The sequence below is a fragment of the Nothoprocta perdicaria genome, unplaced genomic scaffold (assembly GCF_003342845.1).
Source record: "Nothoprocta perdicaria isolate Ctin4 unplaced genomic scaffold, notPer1 scaffold_390, whole genome shotgun sequence".
Lineage (NCBI taxonomy): Eukaryota > Metazoa > Chordata > Aves > Tinamiformes > Tinamidae > Nothoprocta > Nothoprocta perdicaria.
In genome coordinates, this window is record NW_020455633.1 from 131,520 (window position 1) to 157,404 (window position 25,885).

Here is a 25,885-nt window from a genome sequence, read left to right on the forward strand (position 1 = left end):
ATGTTTCCCATGATGAGACTGGTAAGAAAAGAGCCTGAGCTTGTTAGAAGTTTTCATTTTTTTTATACTCTGCATCCCTCCAAGCCTGAACACAAAGTAGCTGAGTGCCCTGGCTCTAATTTTCTGCTCAGTCACAGCATCATCACTCTGGAAGGTGGCTAGTGAAGGGTGAGATGTCTCTGGGGACTTTAGGAAAGCTTTGGAAACATATATTAAGCAAGGACATGGACAACCCTGCAACTTTGCCTCAGTTTCTTTTTTTTTGGCAAAAACTCTCTAAATTCATGTATCATGGAAAGCTTACAGATTCATTCAAGTGGCAATTGCTGTGGTATTTTCAGGCTCACAGTCCACCTACCTGATTACTAGCTCACACCACAGACCAGATGGTGCACATTATCTATAGAGGAGTAGGGAAGAAAGCTCCATTTACCACCTACAGCCTGAGCTTTAAGTGTCCTTTCAGTCTACAACCTTACAAAACAGATAGACCAAAGGAGGGACGTTTCTCCTTACCCTATAGTGCATGGTGCCTTATTACCCGAAGACTGACACTCATTCTCTCTGAGTGAGCCTTCCAGGAGAATATCACCTATATCTGTATGTGTGCTGTGCTATGTGGATAGGGCTATTTTCTTATCAGCACCTCCTCTGGGATGATAACCCATGCAGGTCTCGGCAGTAGCTGCAGGAGTTTCCAGTAGCTTCAGGAGTTGCACAGAGAAGATGTGCGCAGAGCTTTGCAAGTCCCCATCAAACCTCTCTTTACTAACAGGGCCTAAATGTTTGCACAGGATCCCTTGAGCACAGAAAGAGCACTGAATCTGTTCCTCTAAAATCTAAAAATATAAAACTTGCAAGACTGAAATCTCTGCATGGCTTTACAGTCTATGACTTGAATGGCTTGGAGCCATGCAGTGGTGAAACCCCAATTCCTGCAGCCTTGTCTCAGGTCCATCTCTTCATCTTTAGCAACGTTTCCCGAGTGTATTTATAAGTTTGGGGAAGCTGCTTTACAAAAACCATAAGCCCTAGGGGGTGCAGGTAACTGAGACTTTCAGGCCTAACCATGAATGGGGTGGTGAAGCTCTAAAGAAGAGGCAGTGGTGGTGCTGGGGGAAATGCAGTTCCCCCAAGCCAGGTTTTGGCACATATACACTGCAGAGAGTGATGTCAGTGAGGAGAAACCCCCAAACTCCCATGCCTGGCTCCATGTGATACCACAGTCTGCCCTTCTCCACCAAGAGCCTTGCCAACTCCATGCCCAGCTGATTCTCTGCTCTTTCTCATCAAAATCCAGCTCCGGGGTTTGTTTGACTTTTTTTTATCCTTCTAAAAATCAGGCCCCAAAATGCAAAGACTTATGCAAATGCAGAACATAATAACAAGAAGCTAACCACACTTTTGCATATCTTAAAGGAAAGGTTAGCTTTGGGTCCCATCTGTGTTTTGAATGAAGTTCTGATTGAGTTCTTGTTTCCTCTGAACCAACGTGCTAGTGTCAACACATCCCTGGGAAGATGAAAGACTCTGAAAAGACATTTGATCAGATTAGCTGTGATTCAGATCATCGGAGGGAAATTATTAAGTGGGCAATTCCTGCCAGGGAACATGAAGGTGATATAGATAAGAGGGAATGCTGGATTGAAGGAGGTCGGATTAGCATGGCTTGTAAAATCCTGAAGGCCAAGTTCCCCTAAAACATATGAAGAGTGTTCTTTTTGTTGTTGTTGTTGTTTTGCTGCTGTTCTTGTTGGTTGCTTCTTGCTCTTGTTGAAAGGAGCAGCCACACTGCAAACTGCGGCAGGGCACTGGCTCTTCCAGGCGTTCGAGGCCCCCGGAACAGGTAGAGCCAGATTGTCCGACGCCGGAGCAGGCTGGGAGTCTCGCTGGGAGCAGGGCCTGGTGCTCTCGCTAATTAGCTACTGTCAAAATAACCTCGGGTGATCGCAGGTAACCGGACCCCCAAGATAGGCAAATCAGGAGGGACTGTCTGGTATCAGCAAACCAAGTCTGATACCTGCAAAGCAAACATCCCTCTGTCGTGCTCTCCGTTGCCTTATCTCTCTATCTAATCATTGCCATGTAGGTCTCCTTACCTACCCTGCCTAATGCAAGCACATTTTATCTGTCTTTTTTGCTGGTTTGGTCATGTGTGAAACCCTCTTTGCCTGACCCACCCCCTCCTTCTCCCTTAATTCTGAATATTGCATCCCAAAATGGCCAAGTTCTCTTATCTGGTCAGACTTCCCAGAGTTATCCCGACCCTTGGTCTCCCCGATGGCCTGATGTCCATGGAAAGATTCAGACAAAAGGAAGCTGTATGCCAATTGGAGGTTATTAGCCGAGATACAGTGTGCTCATTGTGGCAGCCTCGATTCCTTAATGAAAGGGGAAGGCAGAAAAGGAGCAGGGAAGGACCCCGGGCGAAATTCTCCAGGGCACTTTCCAGAGGCGAGCAGGTTAAAGGATCATCAGGGTCCCTCCTGCCTATTATAAGAAAAAATAGTAATAAAAAGGCACGGGAAAGGAAAAAGCCAGCACCAAAGCCCGCTATGCAAAACAGCCCTGGCGGTCAATAGGATAGGGGGAAGAAAAAAAAAATTGTATTCTGTTATCAGAAGCAACATGGTCGAACAAAAGGATCGCCTTCGCCCACCTGAGAAAGGAATGCGAGGCTCCATTTCGCTGCTCTGATCGTATTTGACAGCCCCCCTCGAGACTGCCTGGTTGGTATGGCAAATCGTCCTTATTACCTGCTGGGGTGAATGAATCCCCCTTTGTGCTGGCACTGTCACGCTGCATTAGGTTGACAATGGCCCGAGATATTTTATATGAAATTTGCCCTCACTTGTGATTAGCCAGCACCAACTAAGTCATAGCAACCTAGAACTATGCATTGGCCGGGCCCCGTTGTCGGCCGAAAGGGAAATCCCTATTCAAATGGTTTAATAAAACAATCTAAAGGGCGTGTGAATCGTGAAAAGCATTTTCACTTTTCTCTTTAGCTTAATCTCATGGTCGCTGGGATATTGTGCTCTGAGCAGACCCCAGCAGGGTGTGGGCTAAGGTCCCCCATCAACTTCTTTTACAGCCTCCTTTTCTGCGAGTTAATGATATACCGGTGTGATTGCCTCCCGCAGCAAGAAGAAACACGCATTTGATGAAAAGGATGGACCTCCTAACACATCCTAAATGGCAACAATTTCTCATCCAAAGGTCACAGGTCATAACCTGGATTTTGAATCACCACCCAGATCTTTTTCAAAGCCCTGCTAAAGCCGGGATATTCTGCAAGGCTGTTTTACACACACACAGACATACACACCGAGTTGTCTCCAGAGTTTCCCGCTCCACTTGAGGCCCGAGTTTAGTGTGTGGAAGCAATTGCATTTTCTCCTTGTTTTTAGGGTACAATTCACTGCACTTCACGTCCTCTCCACCCTCGACTCCCTTCGAAGCCGGGTTGTAACAACGACACACATCTTCTACAGGGTGGCTCCTAAGGGGCACCCAATGCTCAAGAGTGCAAAGAAGATCCCAAATTATCCCAAAACTGCCACACTCCCAGTCCTGGACACCATCTCCAGAAAACTTCAAAATTTGCCCCACATTATCAGTGTGCAACTGTGGGTAAGCTCCCCTATCTTGAATCACTCAAGCTGCAAATTTTCCTGTGCACAGCTCTATCTGCAGAGCTGGATACAGGCACAGTGAGAGGAAAGGTGAAGGGCAGAGTTCCCCTATGGGATTTTTGCTCCTTGGAAATGCGTGGAAGCAGAGGATGGCAGCAGGTGGAGGGTCTCTAAGAGCTCGCTTCAAAGCTGCATCATCTTTTCAACATCCACCTAAGCAGAAGAATGCTCCGAGTTTGCAAAGTGAGTCTGGAAATCCCCAGGGAAACAAACTCCCTCCCGAATCTCCTGCAGCCCAGCTTCCCAGCTGAGAGCTCAGAGGTTCACAGAAGCGAAACACGAGTGCGAAAACAGCTCAGGAACTTAATTTTCCTTCTTCTTTTCTTTCCTCTTCTCTGTTTCACTCTGCTTGTTCACCACAAAACCTCCCTGTGATGATTATATCTCAATAGTCTTCCTATGTCTTTTCCCACCACAGCTCAACAAGCAAAGAGGGGCTGCGAGGAACATGCACAATAAAAACAACCCTGACCCTCACTAGGGTCCGTCTTGGCTTTCTAAATGCCCATTTGCCCTTCTGGAAGGGTGTTCACACGAGCGTTGCAGCTGTGGTATGTTTCCACTGCAGTTCTCCATGTAATTGTAAGCTATCTGGGGCAAGGAGTGATTTGGTTATTATGTGCTTGTACAGTGCTTAGTACAATGGAGCCCTGATCTCTGCTTGGGGCCTCAGAGTCTACTGTAATACAAATAATTAACCATAATAGAGCTGGGCAAATATCTTAATAAAACCATGGAATCAATTTGAGGCAATTAAGCAATTTTTCTGCTTGCAAAAGTTTTTGCTTTACAGGCGCGATTTGGAAAAGGGAGTGGATTTGGGTGCCAGTGGAATTGCAAGGGAACTGTTCACCCTTCTGGAGCAGGATTTTTTTTTTGGTGGTGGGTTTCATTTTCACCTAGTTGAGAAGGCAGAAAAGTTTATGCAACTCCCACAGCACGAAAAGCTGCTTTACAAATAGTCCTTAGGAAGAAGCATGGTTTGGAGGTTGTATCTCTGGTTCCTGAGGGATAAGGGTCTCAACTCTGGGCAGGATTAAGCAGCATGGCTTTGGAGCAGCTCGTCTGCTCTGCCTCACTTGCCCACCTGTGAAATTCAGAGTAATCGTCCTTTTTCCTGCTGTCTGATCCCAAGGATGCAGCCAGCTGGTGAAGCAAGGGGGACTGCAATTCTACTTAGAGAGAAATAATAAATTTGAAAAGGGCCGGACACGGACTGGATGATTTACAAGCAATTATGCATCAAGAGATAAACTTTGGATGACAGATATTCTGATAACAGTAGAAGCTCTTGTATAATTTGCAAGTGGAAAAGGGAGCTAAATGTACTGAGTGCTTGTCTAATGTTGTACTTAGCTGTGTCCTTACCCATCATAAAATGAGTGCGTGTGAGGACTCTGCCGAACAGAGCATATCTTCTAGATACAGGCAACCTATCAGCCCAAACAACCAAAAGAGTAACTACAAGACCTGTACTATACCACCCTTTCTAGAGGAGAAGGCTATGTCCTGCCAGCGATAAAAAATCCCCATAAAAAAATCTGGAGGCCAAGTGGGTTCAAATCCCAAGTTTTTCAGTGCATAATTCTCACAATCAAGCCATTGCAGGAACTCTTACGACCAACAGTCGTGTTCTGGGAGACATTCCCTTAAATCTTCCAGTCTTAGGGAGACAAAATTGGAATAGCAGCATGAGCAACCACAAAGAGTCTGTTATTCTACTAGAATAAAAGAAAGGTGTCTTCTGTTTGATTTGAGGGGCTGAGTAAAAGCATGCCTGGTTAGTGCTTAGTGAGGAGACCAACTGGTGATCTGTTGCCCTAAAGACAAGGCAAAGAGTTTGAGTTGTTGGTGAATGTAAGACTATAGAAACTTGATGAATGGAAATATTTCCTTTATCTTCATCTTCACGTTATAGAGGGGAGTTAAGTAGAAGTAGTAGTAGTAGTAGTAGTAGTAGTAATAATAAACACAACTTGTATCTAGTTGTGATATAAAACACTGAAGCAAACTATCTTGGATCACAGAGATGAAATGAAACTACACTCCTTATTTACCCAACTAATTGTTTTTATATTAGTACCAAAATCTTCCTCTTTTCTTCTGAATGCTAAAAATCACTCCACTATTCATGAAACTGACCTGTTTTCTTTTTGTCTACCTTCACCCCACTACTGTGGATGGTCTGGTGTGCCTGTGTGCCTGTGTGCACACCAGTGATGAAGGTCACACACATCTCAGACATGTGCCACATGGCAGTCAAGTGCCACATATTTTTAGTGGTGAGACTAGGGACCATCTTTCAACTTGAATTATGAGAACTGTGAGTTTTGATACCCACCAAGAAGCCCTCAGATATGGCAGTTTCTGTTCTTCACTGCATCATGTAGATCTCTGACCCAGTGATCCTCAAAACATCTCCTGATGACAGTGCTGTCAAGCCTTGGTCTTCTACTATAGGATCCTTTTTGCAGTCAGAACTAGAGCACAGCAGTTGCAACATGAGATAGTTTGACCTCAAAACAGAATTGCTGTAGAAGCAAAAGATACCAAACGCCTCCAGACAGCTCTTTCTCAACTAGTCATCATTTGTATTCATAAAACAAGCCGGTTTCATTAATTTTGTACTTAGCATATTTTGCCCAGGATTCTTAAATTCGCATAACACCCACCTACTTAATTACAGAGATGCAGTTTTCTTGCCCAGCCCCGCGCCATGCACTTGTCAGCTATCAGGGCTAGAGAAGTCATACATGGGCCAACTGTGGAGGCGCTCTCCAATGGAGACAATCCCTTTCAATCTTATCTACACATGGGTTTCATCCTCCAAGGCGAGGAAAATGATGGGCACACAGAATTTGAAAATCTTTAACATTTGCTTTGATGAAGACTTCCCTTCCTCAGACTGCATGGCATTAGGGTATTCTTGCTTCTTCTACTTGTTTTTGTGAAGCTGTTCTGAACTTCACCAGTCCAATAGCAAGAAACCTTAAACGTGCCAGCCTGCACTTATTCTTACTGTTTTTAATTGACTAAATGAGTTCTTGCTCTTATGTCAGCCCTACCTTCGTATTTGACAACTATACACATTGTTATGCTTGACTTTGCACCCTAAATGCCGGTGTAGTTCTGCTTCGGGTTGTTAAACAGCATCCACACCCCACAGCTATGGGTGTGTGTTCTCCAGTTTTGGTGGGAATGATGCATGATTCCTTATCCAACCTATTAACTTGGGGTGGAGGAGAAGGGTGATGACCTCTTCTGCAGGCACTGCCGTCAGTGGAAGTGGAAAGTGTTCACCAAGCTGCTGGAGGAACCCACTACCTCAAGGGTTTAGCAACAGTGCACATCGCTTTCATCCCTGCATGTCTTAGATGAAACAAATCAAAGCCATGCATTTGGTGGTCTCCTGGGATGGAAGTTGCTAAGGATTCCTCTCTTGCTATTAAATGCAAGCTGCCATGGTTGTAACACTGCTGCTGCCCTGTGTAAAGAGTAGGAGTAGCTGATAACTGAAGTGCCAAATAAAGGTAAGGTAAGAATATATTTTGGCCATCAGCAGAGCAAGGTTGGGCCTGACTCTCCTGTCAGCCTGATATAAATCAGAAAATTCCTTTATCTGGTTCAGTAGAAATGGCAGAATAATTAAACCGTCATTATTAGGGATACATCCGGGTATAGGCACATTTTTTTCACACACACACACACAAAAAAAATCCTTTTTTTTTTTTTTTCAACCGAGACACCTTACTTCTTGCTATGTTATATAAAACTGATGCCTAGACTCCTGCCACTAAAGTGAGTACTTTTCCTTGAGAGGGAGACACTGCACTAACCCCCACACAGGCTCAGCTCCTGCTCCAGAAAAAAAACTTCAAATCACAAAAAAATCAGACATGGACCTTGTACCCCTCTGCCCAAAGGCAGAATCCACTCTGCCTAAACTATCCCTGACAGATGTTTGTCTAACCTGTTCTTGAAAACCTCCCAGGTTGGTGCTTCCACCCCTTCCCCAGGCAATCTATTCTCATGCTTCACTACCCTTACCGTTAGCCTGTTCTTCCTAAGGTCTAACCAAAATCCCCTGGCTGCAGTTTGTAAGTCTATGGCTTCTTGCCCAATGGACACAGAGAAGAGCTTGCCCAATTAATCTGGGCAAAGCAAAGGAGGAGGTGAAAGGAAAGAAAGACAGGAGAACCAAATAATGAGTTGTCCAGCAGATCAGAGCTGGGAATCAACGCTCAAGTCCCTTGATATCTTGTGTTTGAGCCGCTGCATAAGGAAGACATCCCTTACCTTATCAATCCCACTGGGGACACCTCCTTTCTCCTGGCCTTTTCCTACGCTCTCTCTCCTCCCTGTTTTCCATCTGTCAGGGTAATTCCCTCTGCTTTTCAGCCTCTCACATGTACCAGTGGAGGGAGAGGGTGTTATAACATACACAGCCTTAGACTGATTCATCCCTCTGCTTATACATGATTAATACTCATGCTATTTGTCTAAGTATTTCGACTGATGTGCATTTAATATGTAAAAAATTAATTAAAGTGTTATTCATAAAAAAAATCTGGGCCAGTTTAATTTTTTTTAAATGCCCTAGGGGAATATTCCAATTAAGAACTAAATGCCAGAGAACACTGTCAGATTTTGTCCCTCCCCCTATCTCTAATCAAAGCAGCAGGTTTTGATATTATAAATAAAAAGCCACCAAAACCACAACAATATTTACAGGCATTTGCTCTGCAGGTGCAGAGATCAATCCTGAGAGAAGCTGAGAACTTCCAGCTCTTGGTAGAAACCAGTGGAAGTTGCTCCATGTCTCAGAGGAGAAGCCAACTACGTACCTAGAGCCAGCTTCTTACTGAGTGGATCTGTGCTAATGCTCTGATTGGAGAATTTACTGAATCTTTCTAATCAGCTTGGTCCTGCAACCTTTAATCATGCAAATGGCTCACTTCTTCAGTGCAGTTCCAGACTTGCCAGCAAAAAACTTGCAGGACTGAGTATGGAAACAGTGGGATTTGTCCTAGCAGAAGGAAGTTTCTGATGCTTTACGGGCCTAAAAATGTATCCCCCTAAATGGATCTTTGTTCAGTGTTAGCTGGGGGAAGTAAAAATTCTGGGATTTGCAAATAACATGTTTCAATAGTGGACAATCTGATTCAAGAGCTTAATAGGTGATGCTTAGTTTTTCCTGCTCCCTGATGGGTAACGACTGTTAAAATCAAGGAGACACACGGAAATAGTGATCAGAAAAGCTGTGTGAACATTATCTGGACTTTGTTTCTGCTAAGATGACCAGCTTGGTTTAGGTCTTGGGAAAACATTGAGATCAAATCACCCAGTGTTTAGTTTGGCATTATCCAGATCTGATTCACAATATAGGTCAGAAAATCTGGTCTCCAGCAATTTCAAGTAACTGTGTAATAGTGGTTTAGTTCAAAAGTCTGCCCAGAGCAACTCTCCACAGCAAGGCAGGGTGTATTGTGTGTAGTAGATTTTGTAAGAGTGAGGACACAGAAGAGTTGTGTACCTCAGAAGATGGTATCACACCAGTAACTGTGGATGGTGGTCTTCCTACCCCTTTTTAGCCCCTTCTGTGCACCACAAGCCACAAAACACTTCCTATTTTTAACTAAAAAGATTAAGACTTCCATTGTGGAACAGCAAAACCTCAAGAGAAGAAAAAGACCAATCTGTTCAGTCACCCACATCTCAAGCGAATGCCTTCACCCTGAGACAACATCTCTTCTGGGATGGCATCTGTCCAAAGGGTTTTCTCTTGGAAGTCCTGTAAGGTCTCCCTATCATTCCAGTGCAGGCCCACAAAAGCTGCAGCAAAACATATAAAAGTGGAAACCTATTTCCAAAGCAAGGCCAATGGAAATGTTGTGTGTCACTGTATTTAAGGAGGGGCCCCAAACTCCCTAGCTGGAGGCTATCCATGACTCATGAGATTTGTTCTTTGGGGAGATCCTCAAGCCCATTTAACTCGTGTCTTCGTTTAAGGAGTTTTTATCAACTGATTGCAAAGCCTCAGTCATTTATGTCTTCAGGGAGAGATAGCAGGGTACCTGAAGAATGTGCTGGTACGTGATTTACCTTCACGGAGGAACAACTTGGCACTTGACATGTAGGAGCTGCTATATATGCTAATATGCTAACACAGGCTTCATCTTGAAGACTTAAAGGGGGATTACAGCAGATGAGTCCTCAGAACAGCAACAGAGATAAATCTGGCTGCTCCTTGCAGGTTGTTAAAGGGGGATTTCCTGGTGGGTGGGTCTCCTCAATGGGGTATTATTGTATTGATAGTGGGGCAGGAAGGAATGGATTAAGGAATAGGCAATGGGCTATGGGGTCTTTGCATTTGCGCACAATGGATATGAGGTGGGGAGGGCGGCAAGCTGTCAGTGGGCTATATGAAACCAAGCTTGATTTCTGGTTTATGACTGACCACACTGTAGCGCCTGAGCTAAGCACCACTCTTTAGAAACTCAGGCATGGCTTCTATGCTGGGTTTGTCACCAATGAATAGGATGCTGGACCTCCTGATGCAAGGAGAGGTTGACCAGTTGGTGCTGTTACTCAATGTACCCTGCTCTATCTTATCCTGCAGTGGAGCAAGGCCAATGCCAGAAAGAATTGTTATCCCGTGCAAAGAAAATTACTTTTCAGTCTTCCCTTTCTCTTGGCTTTGTTGAGCATGTGTTACTTTTTCTGGAATGTTTCTTAGTCGTGGTGAAGATTTTGTTATGCTCTTCTTCTAGTCTGTGCTTTTGGCCTCCTAGTGTAGATGGGCTTAGGCGTTACAGTCTTCATCACCATTGGTGCTGAGTGAGGGGGTGGGAGGAAGTTTCACCAGAGAGGATTGGAATCAAATAGAACTGAGACTTTGCCATGGAGATGTAGTCTGCTCCAGAGAGAAGAGCATATGGTGAGAAGCCATGATTATTCTTCAAATTTCTGGGCTTGCATCTGTGCCTGTTTTAATAAAAACTGCAGCATATCAGTTTTTGAAGGCCCAAATCCTGTTTAATAATGCATCTGATATACAAAAGTGCCCATCATCTACAGATTCTCACTGTCAGAAAAGTTGCTTAGAGACTAAGCACAGAAATGAAGAGCTCCTGGACAGTAATCCCTACACATGGAAAGCATATTCTTCACCTAGGGTGGTTAACCTCAGTTAGCTAAGTTGGGTTAAAACAGCATTTAAGGCAAGGCAGTTTGGTATTAGCTTAGATGAGTAACTTAAGTTCAAGACAGGTTTGGGTATTAGCTTGTGTGAGTAGTTCAAGTTGTTAGGGCAGGAGTGGCTCCCCAGTGGCTCCTGAATCATACTGGCTTTCCAATATCTTTATACACTTCTTCATCCCTGTGTTTAGCAGTAGGGCTATGTTGCATAGGGGCTAGAAATTCCAGGATTACTATTACACTGAGATGTAGTTTGCTTGCCTGGGCCAGTCAGCAACAGGGTATGGTGGCTCCATGGGAGCCATCATCATCATCCAAGGTACACCAGTCCCCTCGTCATATGCAGCTTGTAGAGTCTCAAGAAGACCACTTGTCTCTCACTGGACTGCACCAAACTATCTGAGCACAATCAAGGCCAAGTTTAATTCTTCTTCAATTTTAAGTCAGGTTACCTCCTTCAGTTGCCCAATCTGAATTAGGGACACTCTTCTTGGCAGTGTAGATGGAACCAAATGAAAACCTAAGCATCAGCAGGTGTAACCATAACAAGAAAAGGTGCAGGCATTGATTAACAAGCTAGCAATCAACCACACATTGCTCAAAAATCAGAAGACCCAACCCTAACAAGGCAAGCCTGAGAAACTTTCAGCCATTGGTCAAACAACTTAGTGGTCAGGCACATAAAACAGGTAAATATGTGCAGTTAATATTTTCAAGTGCATGATGCAGTGACCTCACTGAGCTGCAACACTGATGATTACAGCCATTTTTCCAATGGGGCTGTAATGCTGATACATATATTTTTAAGTTGCAGCTCTGCTACTTTGCAGACTCTGAGTTATTATTTTTTAGTAGCCTGCACAGGCATATGAGGCTTCTGCCAGAGCTATAATGGTGACTATAGTTGTTAGAGAGAGTATCATTGATTTCTAAAATATCTTTTTGGAAAGTCACATTGAACATGGGGATATGTTTGGATTCCTTATTTCCTTCTCTGGAAAACACGGGCGTTATGTTAGGTTAATTTAAAGATTTCAGGGAAGTCCAAAGTAGCCCTAACCTTAATAGTTAAGAAATATATGAATGGTTGGTGGACAGGAACTTTCTGAATGTGAACAGTTGGCTTGGGTTGAAGGCAGGAGGCTTTAAGGAGAATTTTTAAATATTTCATTTGATAATTAGTTCCTGATACCTTAGGACAAACTTTGGAGATAAGGAACTGAAAACGAAAATGACGATTTCTGTTGACTAAGTTCAACAGCTACTGCACCCATTTGCCCCCTTCTGAACCAGAGCAAGAAGGGGGAATCACACTGTGTTGCTCAATGGATGTATGAAGTATTTTACAATAAGGCATCTGCAACCTCTTCAACTCTTTCCTGGTTAATGACATCAGAGTCACTGGATCAATGACATCATATAGGGATATGTCTGGTTCAGGGATGTTATTAATAAAACTACACAAAGAATTTAGTAAAAACCAATTATTTGCCAGTGTCCTGCCTTCAGGAATTCAACATGTCATCTCTGATACGTCCAGAAAAAAAATGATGTACATTGTCACTTTTGATTGAGAAGACAGAATTAGCTCAGGAGAGCTAATTGTAGATAATATGCTTCATTTTAGATACTGGACACCAATGCTACTTCTATTATGAAAGTTGCTGGAGTCTTGCTATGTCAGATGGTCACTGGAGGTCTACCAGAGTAAGACCATGCTCCACAGAGCTCTCATCCATTGCTCACTAGGTATGAATATTCAAACTCAGCTGTCTCAGAAGCTACATCAAAATGAGGTTAAGAAAGATGGTAGCAAAGGCTCAGTGAACACAAAGACCATTCCTCCACCAGAAGTAAACACCACTAGAATACTTTGCCACCTTTTATTTATTCTCAAAAAAGAGAAGTTTAGTTTCCTGTTGGAGGCTTTTCATGATGGGATTCAATGTTTTCTCATGGGGGAGATGAGTCATGGATCTGGGGCTTATCTGTCACAACCCTCATTTTACAGAGCTGGAAGGCTGCTTTATTAATTTATAGAGTACTCAGGAGAACATTTCTAATACTTCTAATACTTCACCCTCATATATAGACAGCTTGTCAGGATGAAGGAGTCATTTTGAAACTACACCATGCCTAAGGCTAGTAAAGAGGTCTAGAAATCAAATTTCTATTCTGTGTGAAATTTTGATCTTTTTTATTGAGTTGAAAATCAGACAGAAAATATGAGTTTCTGATTTTTTCCCTGTTATAAAAGACTGAATATATATATATATTGAGCTGCTGAAGCATTTTATCTTGTTAATGTTAGAATTTTATTTTTTACAAGATAAAAATAGTCTATCTCAATAATATCAAAAGACTTCAACATTCTATAAAATATTAAAGATGCAGCAATGTGCTTCTTCAATAGCTTAATTGCTTGCTATTTTGATACCACATTTCAGATGAAAAGAAATAAAATGTGTCTGAAGAGAATTTTTTTCATGAATTCAGAAGAAACTCTTTGAAACATACAAAAATAACAAGACAAGAAAGAGAAAGCACTTCTAAAACCGTGTCTTGCACATTTTTGTCTTGAAATTGAGGAGTCTTACAAAACACCCCCAATTTGTTGCAGCTGCCTTTTCTGATGGCAAATTGGCCTGGAAAAATTAATAAACAAATACTTTTTTTTTCTTTTGACAAGATATAATATCTCATAGACTGGATCCTGCCTGCCTAGCCTAAGGGGTCTCTGACTTTTTTATGGCTCCGGGTGAACAGAAACATCTTCTGGTGCCCTCCCCACCCATTCACACTCCCACAACAACCCCGTGGCAACAGCTTCCCTGGGAAAGTAGCATGATTAGGAAAGGATAAACCGTAATTATTAGCTATCATTTAATGTGATTTAGCACCTGGAAATAAAGGAGAGGAAACTATGCCAGATGCTTAGTCAACAAACTGTAGCCTACCAGGAAGTGTTCCATGAAGCAGTACTGCCTTGTCGATCAAACTTGAGAGCAATAGTCATAAATAGGCCAATAAAACTACTTAAATTATGTTGCAAGGGCTGCAGGGCCCTACCTATGACCTACTTTGGTATCACTGTCTTTGAAGTATCCAGTCATCTCTTTGGTGCACTCCATGGGAAATGGAGATACAGAAGGAAGAGTATTTGCTCTGCTGTCTTCACCAATGTCAGCAGTAGAGCCAGAACCAGAATTGCTGCCTTGCACCCTGTCATTGGCCTAGGCTTGGTCTGGAGAAGCCATCCAAATAACTATTATTCATTCTGTTTTCATTCTGTTTTTCTTTTCCAGGAAAGGTGGGATGATCTGAGATGAAATAAAAAGCGAAATTCCTCCTCTCATATCCTATATCTACTGCTGATTGCTCACCTCAAGCCCTGCGCATGGCTTTCTGTTTCTCAAGGGGTGGGTGAGCACTCTGGCTTTCTGTCTGCACATTGCCTTCAGACTTTTGGGTCTTCTGCAGCCAAAGCTCCAGAGCTTCCTTGAGGTTCCACCATGCCTTATCCTGCTTCCTAAAAGAATACAGCAACCAATATTGACCTAGATAGAAGCCTGAAGGGAGCTGCTACTGTTCTTACGAGCCAGTGCTTCGCTGTGCATGGCCATACAGTAGCAACAGTAAATATGGGCAAACCAATCCCCAATGAACTGAAAAGCCAGAAGGGAGCAGTGGTTCCCTCTTAGGGCGACCTGCTGACCACTCTCCAGAAGTGTCTCAGTGACCACAGGGAGCATGTTGAAGTTGAGTGGGAGAACACCTCCCTGTTGAATGTCTTGGGGCCCATTTCCATACCCACACAGTTCTCGGCTACTTTGGCTTCACCCGTCTCTAGCTATTTGTCAAGCAAACATCTCTTTTGTTCATCATCTCTGTCTACTCTGGCTTGGTGGAAGTCCTTGCCTATTTCTGCTAGGAGCTCTCTCCTGCAAGTCACTCTGATTCTGTGACTTTGGCTCTCCCAAGAGCTTGGAGCCCCCGCAAAGTCTGCTTTTCTCTTCTCATCCTGATTTGCCTTCACTGTTCGCAACCTATTTGGGCAGCACCCAGTGTATCAGGGCCCTAGTCCCTCTCACGAGCACATCATTCATATGCATGACAGAAACCCAAACACAAAGCCATAACAATCCCTTTTAGCCATTCCCTTTCCCTGATTGTTGGCCTCCATTTGTTAATCCTGTGGATCTTCCTAGACGACAAGAGAGTCTTTCTTTTGAAGGATGTGCTCCCAGAAAAGATGGGGCCGAGGGAGCAGGGAAAGAGACAAGTTAATCTTCCTCTGCAGCCTATCTTTGCAGGGAGCTACCCCCTGTCTCAGCCAAAAAAAGTACCTTGTTCGTCTCTGCTCTGCAGTCCCTGGCACCAGCTGCTTGCCTGTACCATTTTTTTTTTTTTTTTAACCAAAGAGGGGGTTGCAACATGAGACATAGGTTGTGGGTATCAGCACTGTGCTCCAAGAAACCCCATGAGGCAAGTGTCACATCCATTCCTCCACCACACAGGGGCAGAAAGAGCTGTGTAAGGAAGTCCTAACTGCTCTGTTTTTTGTGACTACTTTTTTTCTTTTTCCTTTTCTCTTGCAGCCCCTTTCTGGCCCTGCATCTATTCACCACTGCCAGCTCACAACACATCTCCCGGGCAAGAAGAGCCACATGCATGGATTCGGATCCCTGGGCGTCTTCATTAGGAGGTTTTGGCCATTCTGTACATACAAGCATGGGCAGATGAAGGGCTAGCACCGCTGGCGGATAGCAGCCCATTTTATCCCGTCCTGGGCTCCATCACGATCCGCCACGTCCCCTTCCCCCAGCGCCTGCTGCAGTTGCTGCCGAAGCGGGATGTGTCCAAGCCTCCTTCGTCCCCTCTTCCCTCCCTGGCTCCGGTCCATGCGTGTGTGTTTGTGCAGCCTCTTATGCGCAGAGGGCCCATTTGGGGCCGGGATTCTCCCAGGACAAAGGGATGCTAATCAGCTCCCTCTACTGTTCCCTTTTGTCTAGGACTAGCTCCCACGCTTGGACTTGGCACTCTGGGATGCGGCAGAGGGAGCTCCTTGTTGCAACCAGCCTTATCCCAGTTGGGGAATGTAATGTACCCAGCAGGGAAAGGAGGAGGAGAGAGGGGGGAAGGAAATAAATCTATAACCCTGCACAGCTCGCGGTCTGCCAACCCGTTGCATTGTGCAGGCAGCCCCAAGCAGAAGTTTCCAGCGCCTCCCGCCGCCAGGAGGGACGCCACTGGTTTTCTAGCCACGGGCTGCCTTGTTCCCTCTCCCCTCCCTGATCCCCCATCTAATGGTTTAGATGCCAGGAAAAAAAAAACCCTCCATGTCAGAGCTGGCAGCTGGGGGTTAGTGGAGCAGAAGGCACATGAAGCACGGGGAGCAAACAGGACTGACTACCAGCTTGGCTGTCACTCATCCTTTCTGCCGTTACTGCTTTCCCCATTTGCAGCCTGTGTCTGGGGGCTGGTTACAGGAGAGGCTGTTTACATGGGCTGTCTCATCTCCAGGGGAATTCACAGATGCACAAGAGCCAGGTCTTCCCAAGATCGCTTTGCAGGTGATAAGGCCTAGACTTGCTAGGAAATACAGCCTCATCCTTGCCCACCAAGCGCAGGCCAAAGGCAGCTTTCTTGCCAACACACTTAGTCATTTGGGTGGGGGTGCATTGAGCCAAAAGCAGCCAGATGTGATGCTAATTGTATTCTTCTGAGAGCTGCTGGGCAGCCTGCCCTATCATCCTACCCCAAGCTGTCTCCACTTGTCCTTGAACATCACTGAAGTCACAAGAAACCAATCTGGTCTCTTTTGATGGTCACCTGGCCCTTGAACAGCCCTTGCAATAAAAGTAGGGAGCTCCTCTGCTATCTCGTTGGCATCTCTCTCCCAGAGGCTGACAGACGGACACGTTGTCACATTTCCTCAACATCTTCTGTCTTCTGATATTGAAACTTTGCTCTTGCCAAGGCTCGAGGGAAGTTGCTAATCTCCCAGCACTGTTGTGGGCAGAAACCAGAGATGTGTCTGCAGCTCATATCACCCTTTACAAGCTGCATTTCCTCTCCACTGCTGCTGCCTGCACTGAGCTACCTAAGGAAAAGACAGCTCAGACATGCTGCAACCATGAATACGGGCTGTCCTGAACCTCTGGACTGGAGCATGGACTCAGGCAGTGTGTTAATATACTTGCACTTCTAAGTTTCTCCTCTCCTGGAGTAATCCTCAGCTCTAAACCCAAATTACACTAATACGAAACATAACTGATGCTTCTCTTTTGAGCCAAGAGCTGCCAGTCTTTTTCTCAGCAGCACTGGCAAGTCTCTGGCCTACTTGTATTTATGCGTCTTGATGGCTGAGTGGAGCTTGCATAGTCACATTTTCAATCCTGATCCTTCCAGTTTCCTTCCCCATAGTTACAGGGTAGAGTTTGTAGATCTCCGTTGTTGATACCAGGGCAGCTGCCCAAATTGCCATTAGCGGAGAGGTAGATGGGGTGTGGTTAGAAATCAGATCCTCTTGGGAAGAGTTTCATGAGAGAGCAGAGAGTACCTCCTACATGTAACTAACCTCCTGGATGGATCAGTATCTTGTGGCTTTCTGCTCATGCCTTACTTTATTGCAGAAGTGGAGAAGTCTGATCTAGAGCAGAGAAAGAGGTGGAAAGCTTTTGGCACGGGGACAACTGAGATGCCAGAATGCCATCAGGAAAATATGATGAGATCTGCTAAACATCTTAATTTTAAATCATGCAAGACATTATGAGATGGGGTTGTGCCTGAAATAGTAAGAGGTTGTCTGTATTCAATGGTCCAGGAGATCCTTTACAGTGCCATGTTCTTATGTTCCTAAAATGGCCTCTACAACAAAGGACAGATATCAGAACTGCTTTTGAAAACGAGAGAGACTAGGGTGGAAAATATTTGCCCCCAAATGGGGCCTCTAAGATGTATACATTGAAGTCTGAGCCTGTAGCCCTAGGCTCCCTGTATAGTCAATGGAGAGAAATAAACATCTTGGTATGATTCATGTTATCCTGAGATAGATGTCTAAGATAGGTCAGATGAATTGCTCTCTGGAGATGCCGATTGCTCTCCACTGACTACAAAGGGAGCCTGGGGTGACTAGCTCAGACTTCGACATCTAACTTTGGGTAGATGAGATCAGCCCTATCTGAGAGTCTGTGGAACAGAACTGTTACAACACAGCAAGAAAAAAGATTATGGAGGAGACTTGCATCTCCCAGTTATTGTAACTAATGTCCTAATGTCTCCCTGTTATTATAACTGGATTTTAAATCCTTGCTCTGTACCTGTTCAACCAAGGGAAAAGCTCACATGGATTTCACTAGACACAAGATGAACTTTCTTGTCCACAGTGGTAAGGGGGAGGAAAGACTCTGAGCACGTGGGCATAGTTACATCTTGGCCTTCCTGCAGGAGAGAGTAGAGGTATGGAGCTGGTCGCTGAAAGACAGAGCCCAAATTAAACCTAGCTTTGAAGGTGGTGGCACCTGGCATCACAAATGAAACTAGATTTGACTTGGATCTTATATTTCTCACAAGTTAGACTAATGCCTCCTGTGCTCCTTATCTACTACCAGATGGTGGTGAGCAAAAGTCCTCTGACCAAATGAGCTAATGTCTCTGAATTCCCAAAATAATTGATGGGGAAAGGTAAGAACTTTACAGTGTGATCAATTTAATCCTAAATATACCAGATACCTAAAATGATAGCTATCACAGATACATAAACATCACAATATCTAAAAAACATTGTCTGAATCATGCCCCATGGGACCCCAGCACAAGATTAAACTCCCTCAATCTATCTCACCATCTGACATGATGGACCCAAACTTTCACTGAACCACTGGCAAACATGTTGAGAAAGTATGATGCTGCAGGCAGCATCAGTTTACTCTTCTGTATGCCTCAGTTTTAACTTTTTAATTTCCTTTGGCTGAGAGCAATGTTGGACGTTCTCCCAAGCAACATGTTTAGCTTATCAGAAAGATACTGGAGACTGACTTGTTTATAATGTTCAGGTTCCCCCACACAAAGAAATTAGTCTGTTCTAGAAGAGCTATACTGAGTCTAGCACAGAAAAGCGTAGGAAGAGCCAGTGGCTGGTTGTCAACACCAGAGCAATGTCAAATTAGAAATGAGGAGACACCTAAGAGGAATAGTAGATTCTCTGGCTTTTGAAGGCATATCAAGAACAGATGTCAATTGCAAAGAGACGCCCTAGTCAAATTCAGATTTTTGGTTTCATTCCACAAGTCTTGAGGCAAAATCCTCCAGTCTATGTCATGTGAGAAGTCTGCTTGGATAATCTGACAGTCCTGATGGGCTTTAACATATGCAGTGTGCACACTGCTGCAGGAAGGAAAGAAATAGGGATCAGGCAGGATAGAAGCTTTTAAGATCCAGTGACCTGATGGCTATATCAGTACATGTTATTATTGCTGCCCCATCCATTGGCAGGTGGCCATCAGGAAGATGTTTTGCCATCACTTTATGAAGGGCACTCTGCCATGTCTACAAGTCCATGTCCTCCACAAAAATATCATTAATGAAGCTCATTCTTTAGATTTCAAACTCTCCCTAAATAAAATTACAGTAGAGTCATACCCCATATCACCATCATTTGTCCAAATTGATGGAAGAGAAGATTAATATGGAAGCAACCATGTGCTCCTGAATCTACTGTGCTTCATATCATGCCCATCTGGACAAGTGTCCAACGAGGAGCTGTATCCAAAAGGGCATCTCTTTGTTGGGCATTTGCCATTTTGCATTATTAGGGGTAACAGCCAACTATTTATGTCCCCAAGCCTCTGCATCACCCATGAGCTTATAATTTGTCCAGAGGGGAATTTGATATATGTCTTCAGAGGGCACATCCGACAGGTGTGGACAAAGCCACGAGCCCCTTCACGTGCATGGCAGACACTCCGACGTAAAAAAAAAAAAAAAAAAAGAAAAAAAAAGAAAAAGGAAAAAAAAAAGAAAAAAAGGCCAGTGCAGCTTCCAAAGGTGGCATGAGTGTTAAACTCTAATAAACAAGCCCCGTCCGGGGAAGCTGAAAGCATCTGAGCCCTTCTCAACAAAGCATTTAATCCAGTCTGGCGTAACCTTTGACATTATTAGGGATCGCACTGACCCTAATCCAATCAGATTGATTAACTAAAGCAGAGACCCCATAAGCTGACCCCCCTCTGGCCTCTGCTATTTAGCCCTGGCCAAACAGTGGGAGCGACGTGCTGTATTTACACCACAATGGGTCCGCGCTGAGAACCTGTTTCATTACAGAGCGACTTAAACTCCCATTACTCCATCAATGTATCATTCTTCAATAGTTCATTAAAAGCTGCTCCTCCACAATAACTATTAACCATTTCTCAGTCCAGCTGGCAGGTTTAAAGCCCCGGCCAGTCCTTAGCAGAAGGAGGTGGGAGTGGGGGAAAGAAATAGATAGACAAGGGCTTTCTTTTTAAATTTAAACGAACCGGGGGCTTAAATAGTTTGAGGTAATTTACTTTTATTGAAAGGGGGAGGAGAGGGAGGAAACTTTTATTTTGACTTAATTATGTGCTTGGATCTTTTAAAGCAGGAGCACCATGATAAGCTTTTATTGTATTGCTTTTTCTAAGATCGGTTCATATGTTTGCCCTGAGATTCAGAGAGAGCTCGCATGGCATTTCAAGACTAGGAGATGCACCACGACTTAATTATGGGCCTGTGTCAGTGTCTTCAGCCTGAAGTAAATGCCAAACACAAGGGGAAAAACCCAATTCCCATAAGAGTAACTGAAGTTCAAGATGGAAAATGCCTGGTGGGTCTCATGATTCACTTTCCGTTGGCAGTGCAGTTGTGTTTCCCTCTTCTGCAGTCTCCAAAGTTTTACTCCATATATTTTTACAACTAGCTCAAAATTCTTTCCTTGATTTCCCTTCAGTCTTCTCAGACCTGGGAGATATGGAAATTCATGTACAAAAGGCTGGAACTCTTAGTCAAGCTATGGACTGGGTCTAACTTTGTGCTTAGGTAGAGCCACGTGCTACTCCGCCTCTTAACAAAGATGTAATAAAATTAGCAATCCCAATGACTGGTACAGAAGTGGGAATAGCATTTTTTTCCACTATAAACTTCTGTTAGAAAAGTTTAAGTGAAGAAAAGAAGTTTAGCCCATTATATATGACAGATGAACAGAGAGATAACCAGGTTCAGACATGAGGGAAGGAAATCAGGCTCACCTCCTTGCTCAAGAGGTGTCCTGTTTTTATTCCCAATAGTTTAGGATAACAAAGCCACCCATTTCCTAATGCTTTGCCCAATGGTGGCACCTGTCTGAAGTTCTCTCCCCATCTCCCTACAGCTGCTGTACTCTCCCAAGACAAAAAAAAAAAGAAAAGGAAAAACCATGACTCCCTTTGGACAGGGAACATTTATTCCATTGCCAAGGAAAGACAAAACTATGTGACCAAGCAGGATGGGGTGGAGAACTCGTATTGCCTGGGTACAGCTAGACAGACATGGAGCTATGTTGTGTCCACATGGCAGCGGGCCTTGACCCCTTGAATATTACCATTCCCTATTAGTCAGTCTCTGTTCTGCACAGCATTGCTGTTTAATATTTGATTTATCTCAGCTATGGATCTGTAAATATATATACATTTATATATATATATATCGAAACAGAATAGTTAGAAAAAAATGGGTTCTTACTTGCATAGGGACACCAGCATTCAGCCTCACAGTGAAAAAAAAGAGTCTCGTTTTGGGCGAGATACCAGAATATGGCTCCTGGTGACAGTTTGGCACTGTTGAATTAGCGCAAGAAAGAGCCTAGTCCTGAATTAGCAATGAGATACCAAAGCAGTGAGCACAGCACCGGCACTGCAGCAGCTTCAGTGAGATTTGGGTCTAGAAAGTGGTTCTGATTTGGGTCTAGAAAGTGGAGGCACTGAAATGAATTCCTTGCCATCAGAAATGTCCAGATACGTGTGTGAGGGAAAGGGGAGCTGCCTTAGTGATTGCAGTTGGTTTGTGCTGAGGTCTCTACTGACTTAGGTAACAAACTCCTATCGTCGATGCCTGAAGTTTTAAGCTACAAAATAGTTTTGCGTTCTTTCTGTCCGTCTTTTCCTCTCTTTCTTGCTTTCTGGGTAGTAGCTCAAATATGTTCCTACCCTGGGGGATCTGCCGCACAAGAATGTGACTGAGCTGTTTTTTTTCTCCCCCTCCTGCTGTAGGTGAAGCAAAACTGAAGGGTAGTTTGATTCTCCCTCAAGGAACAACATTCTTCAGTTATGAAATCGTCCCAACCTCCTTTACCTTGCTGAGCTGAAAACCTGCAATCTCCGGGCCTCAAGCAAGGGACAGACCCTTCGTGTCGATACAGTCGTGAGATAAGAGCATTTGGTGGCTGGTCAGCTCGAGGACCTGGTGGTCAGTGAGGAGAGCAGGGTTGTTCCCCTCCTGCAAGTCCTTCATGCTTCAGGAGATAAGATGTATCTTATCCAAGAGATGTCTATGGGAGAAGTCCTGGATTTTGCTGCACCAGGTAAACCCAAAACTATAGTCACCAGAGGGTGAGGTACCCAGAACATGTGTTTTAATTGCAAGGCAAGTATTTTGGTGGGGCTCTTTCATACAGTTTTAACTGCCCCATACTGCAGACCGCTCAGTGGGTCTTATTTTGCCGTGGCCTCTCACCAATGCACAGAAAGAGTGCTGCTACTGTTAGCACCGTGTCTCGGCTCCCTGGCCATAACAGGATAACAGCATCAGCCCATCAGCTGAAATCACCAGTTCTCCTGCTGCGTGCATATAAAATGCCTGTTTGGGCCAGTGGAGCCCCACCACAATAGGCCCTGCCATGATACAAATCAAGGCTTTGTTCCCCGTTGGCCGCCGTGATGCTCTCTGGCGTATTTTTTAAAATTCGCGCAGGAGGAAATGTCCAAGTCTCTTCTGAGCAACACAGCAGGGGAAAAACAAACAAAACCCCAATGGCAGCCCCTGTCTGCTGAAGGCGAGCGCTGGAGGAGCGCGCTGAACGTGGGAGATCAGCTGCATGCATGGGGATTCAGAAATGCGTCCAGACAGTCTCTCCTCTCCTCATATGAGGTCAAGTGGCATTGCTTTGCTACACAAGACAAAGTGATTTCAAATGTCAGCCCTATCAGAAAGCTGTAACTGTTTCTGTAATCGGAGACAAAAATTAAAAAAAAAAAAAAAAAGAGAGGATTTCCAAGCCTCCTTTGCTGTTGCTCTGTTATGAGAAGGCAGAATATATAATATATATGCTTTGCTTAGGGCATCTGGAATTATCTTCTTGGCAGGAATTAAAAGCAAAGCAAATCTGTCGCTCATATGAACTCACCGGTGTTAGAGGGAAATGCAGAGCCTGCCTGACCCAGACATACTGAACCCAGCAGAATCAGGAGGGGTTTTACAAGTCAAGATGCAAAAGCAATGCGGGATAAAACACTACTTGGGAGAGAAAATAGGCTCCTACTAACAAAAGGGGAAAAAGACCAGATATTCAGAGTCAAGTGTTTAAATGCTATTGCATTCAGCAGCTTAGGACCAAACATTACTAGTATCTTCCACTTATGTCAGTGGGACCTGCATCAGAGGTGATTACCTGAATTACTACCCTTGGTTTTGTCTTGATTTGCCACTTTCAAGACCAGTGAAAGCTGAGCTGTTAATTGAGGGGGATTTCCTCAGGCCTGTGATCTTCCTTGTATCCCAATACAGTATTAACTCTGATAGTCTCGTCCTTAGGAACCACCTCCAATTGGGATGGAGTTTAGATCTGTATTGTGGTGTGTCACCACCTATCATTTCCCCTCTGCAATCGCCAAGAGAACCTAAAAAGGCACCACAAAGTGCCATGAGGTCAGAAAATAAGAAAGATGTCCAGCCTGACCACTGAAGACACAATTGCCCCATTCCTTTGTGCTCCTCACAATGGGCAGGTTATAGGAGCAGAGGATAATTCTTGTTGAAGGGGACCTAAGGACATCTCTTGTCCAACCTCCTGCTCCAAGCCAGATCAGCAATGACCCAGTTTTCCAGGCTGCCCATGTGATCCCAGCAGAGGTTTGGAGGTTGGAATAGCTGTTACCTGTGAGTGAATATTCACCATATAATAAGGTGAACTGCCACTCTCCCTACACTGGGCAGACAAAATGACTAGCTATTTCTGTGATAAGATATAGTTACCTTGTGTCTAGCAAAGGCACTCTAGATCAAGCCTGAATTGCTTGGATGAGGTCCTGGGGGGAAAAAATATTCCCCATTTCTCCAAGCTCAATGCTTGCCCTTATTAGTCCATTTCACATGGCTCTTTATCACACATCATGGGAAGCAAGCAGCAGTTCATAGTCGACTTCCAGAGATCTTTGCTGTTACTCTCCCCACGAACATTGCACTTGACTCACCTTTATCCAGCACGGGCCCAAAGATGGCTAAGCTGTCATTGACGGTTGTGCAGTTCCACCTCCTCCCTCGAAACTGGTGCTGGCACTCCTGGATCCCGATCTTCACCCCTTCTGCCACGCTGGGCATGATCTCCACATAGTTCCGACAAAAGCGCAGCTGCTTGGGGACCAGTCCTGGGATGCTCCCGCAGAGGATGGGCTGAGTCCCCAAGGATGAATATTGGTGACCAATTGCCAAGGACCTGGAAATAAAAAAAACAGAAGGAAAAGGGGATGCTGTCAGGCTGACTATGATCTTCATACTTGTGGGACAGAAAATCCATATTTTCTGTTCCTTTGGGTCTCTCTCTTCTCCAGAGAGCATTCCTCCCACCATCAAGCCTCCCCAAAACAGAATAATCTATCTTCTGAAATCTCCTTAGGGCCTAGCAAGAATTTTTTTTTTCTGAAATCCGAGCCCACCTATACAAAATCAGGTAGGTTTGACAAAAAAAATGCAGCTTAGGAGGATCAGGGATTAGAAAGAAGAAAGCATTTTCAGAGTTACACATGGTAGTAACACTGTATTTCCCCCCTTTGGAAAGGGGAACACCAAGAATGACAACCCTTTTACAATTCACCAGTGAGCCCTATATGGCTGAACTTTACCAAGTAACTTCTGTGCACTGAAACTGCCCCTGAAGATTCAAGCAGTTTCGACCTCAAGAGCTTAAAAAGACTGGCTGTGAGCCAGATGCTGCGGGAGGGATATGTAAATTCACTACCTTGTGACACTTTCATAAGCAGTTAAATTTCCTCTGCTAAGCAGTTAAATTTCCTGTGCTATAGAGGAAAACGGATGAAAATACAGTCCTTCCAGAAACTAAATAATTTGAGGAAAGATTCTTCTATGGCGCAGTGTGGGTCCAACATCAATATTACTTCCCTGGGTGAGAAATGGCACGCAGAAATACTCATGTATGTGTGCATGCAAGTCAGGGCCACGGCTGGCATGTTTGCAACCTCTCTGAAAGGAAGGTCTGAAAACTTTTTTTTGCTGTTTATTAGTATATTTCCACACATGTTTAATTTACATGTGTGCTTTGATGGCAGTGTCCATGAACCACTATGTTGGTTGAAGCCTTAGAGACAGACAAGACAGCTCTGAAGAGAGATCAGTAGATATATAACTAATTAGATTTTAAAGTGTTTTTCCTTGTGCTTCTAATAATAAACTTGATTACTAAAACTGAAGGAATTCTTAAAATATAATTTCCTTTTATTCTAATTAAATCTTTGGATTGACTTTTCTGCTCAGAATTAATGACAAGCAAACCTGCTCGGGCAGTATGCATTTCTGTTTATATTAACTTTTTGCTATGTGGTTTTTAATATGGGAGCACCTTAGTGCATTTGAATTATCAACTGAGCAGTCAAAGAACATGTCTTTACTCTGTTTTGCACAAACTAAAAAAAAAATGCAAGAGTTCTATCAGTGCTAGAGTACAAAAGAAAATTAACTTGACTCTAGAATTTCTGTGTACATGG

At 44.1% G+C, this 25,885-nt stretch overlaps 1 protein-coding gene across 2 annotated transcripts in view; it reads right to left on the reverse strand.

The window, feature by feature from the left end:
* LOC112952135 (protein Wnt-3a) overlaps positions 1-25,885 on the reverse strand; it is an 83,016-nt gene that overhangs the window by 10,700 nt on the left and 46,431 nt on the right. Inside the window, exon 1 of one of the 2 annotated variants that reach the window (XM_026044944.1) lies at positions 24,359-24,725. In XM_026044944.1, the coding sequence (XP_025900729.1) occupies positions 24,359-24,722 (364 nt within the window). In that variant the 5' untranslated portion in view covers positions 24,723-24,725. Of the gene's footprint in view, positions 1-24,358; positions 24,726-25,885 lie in introns of those variants that run through there. The other variant, XM_026044946.1, reaches the window with a different exon arrangement.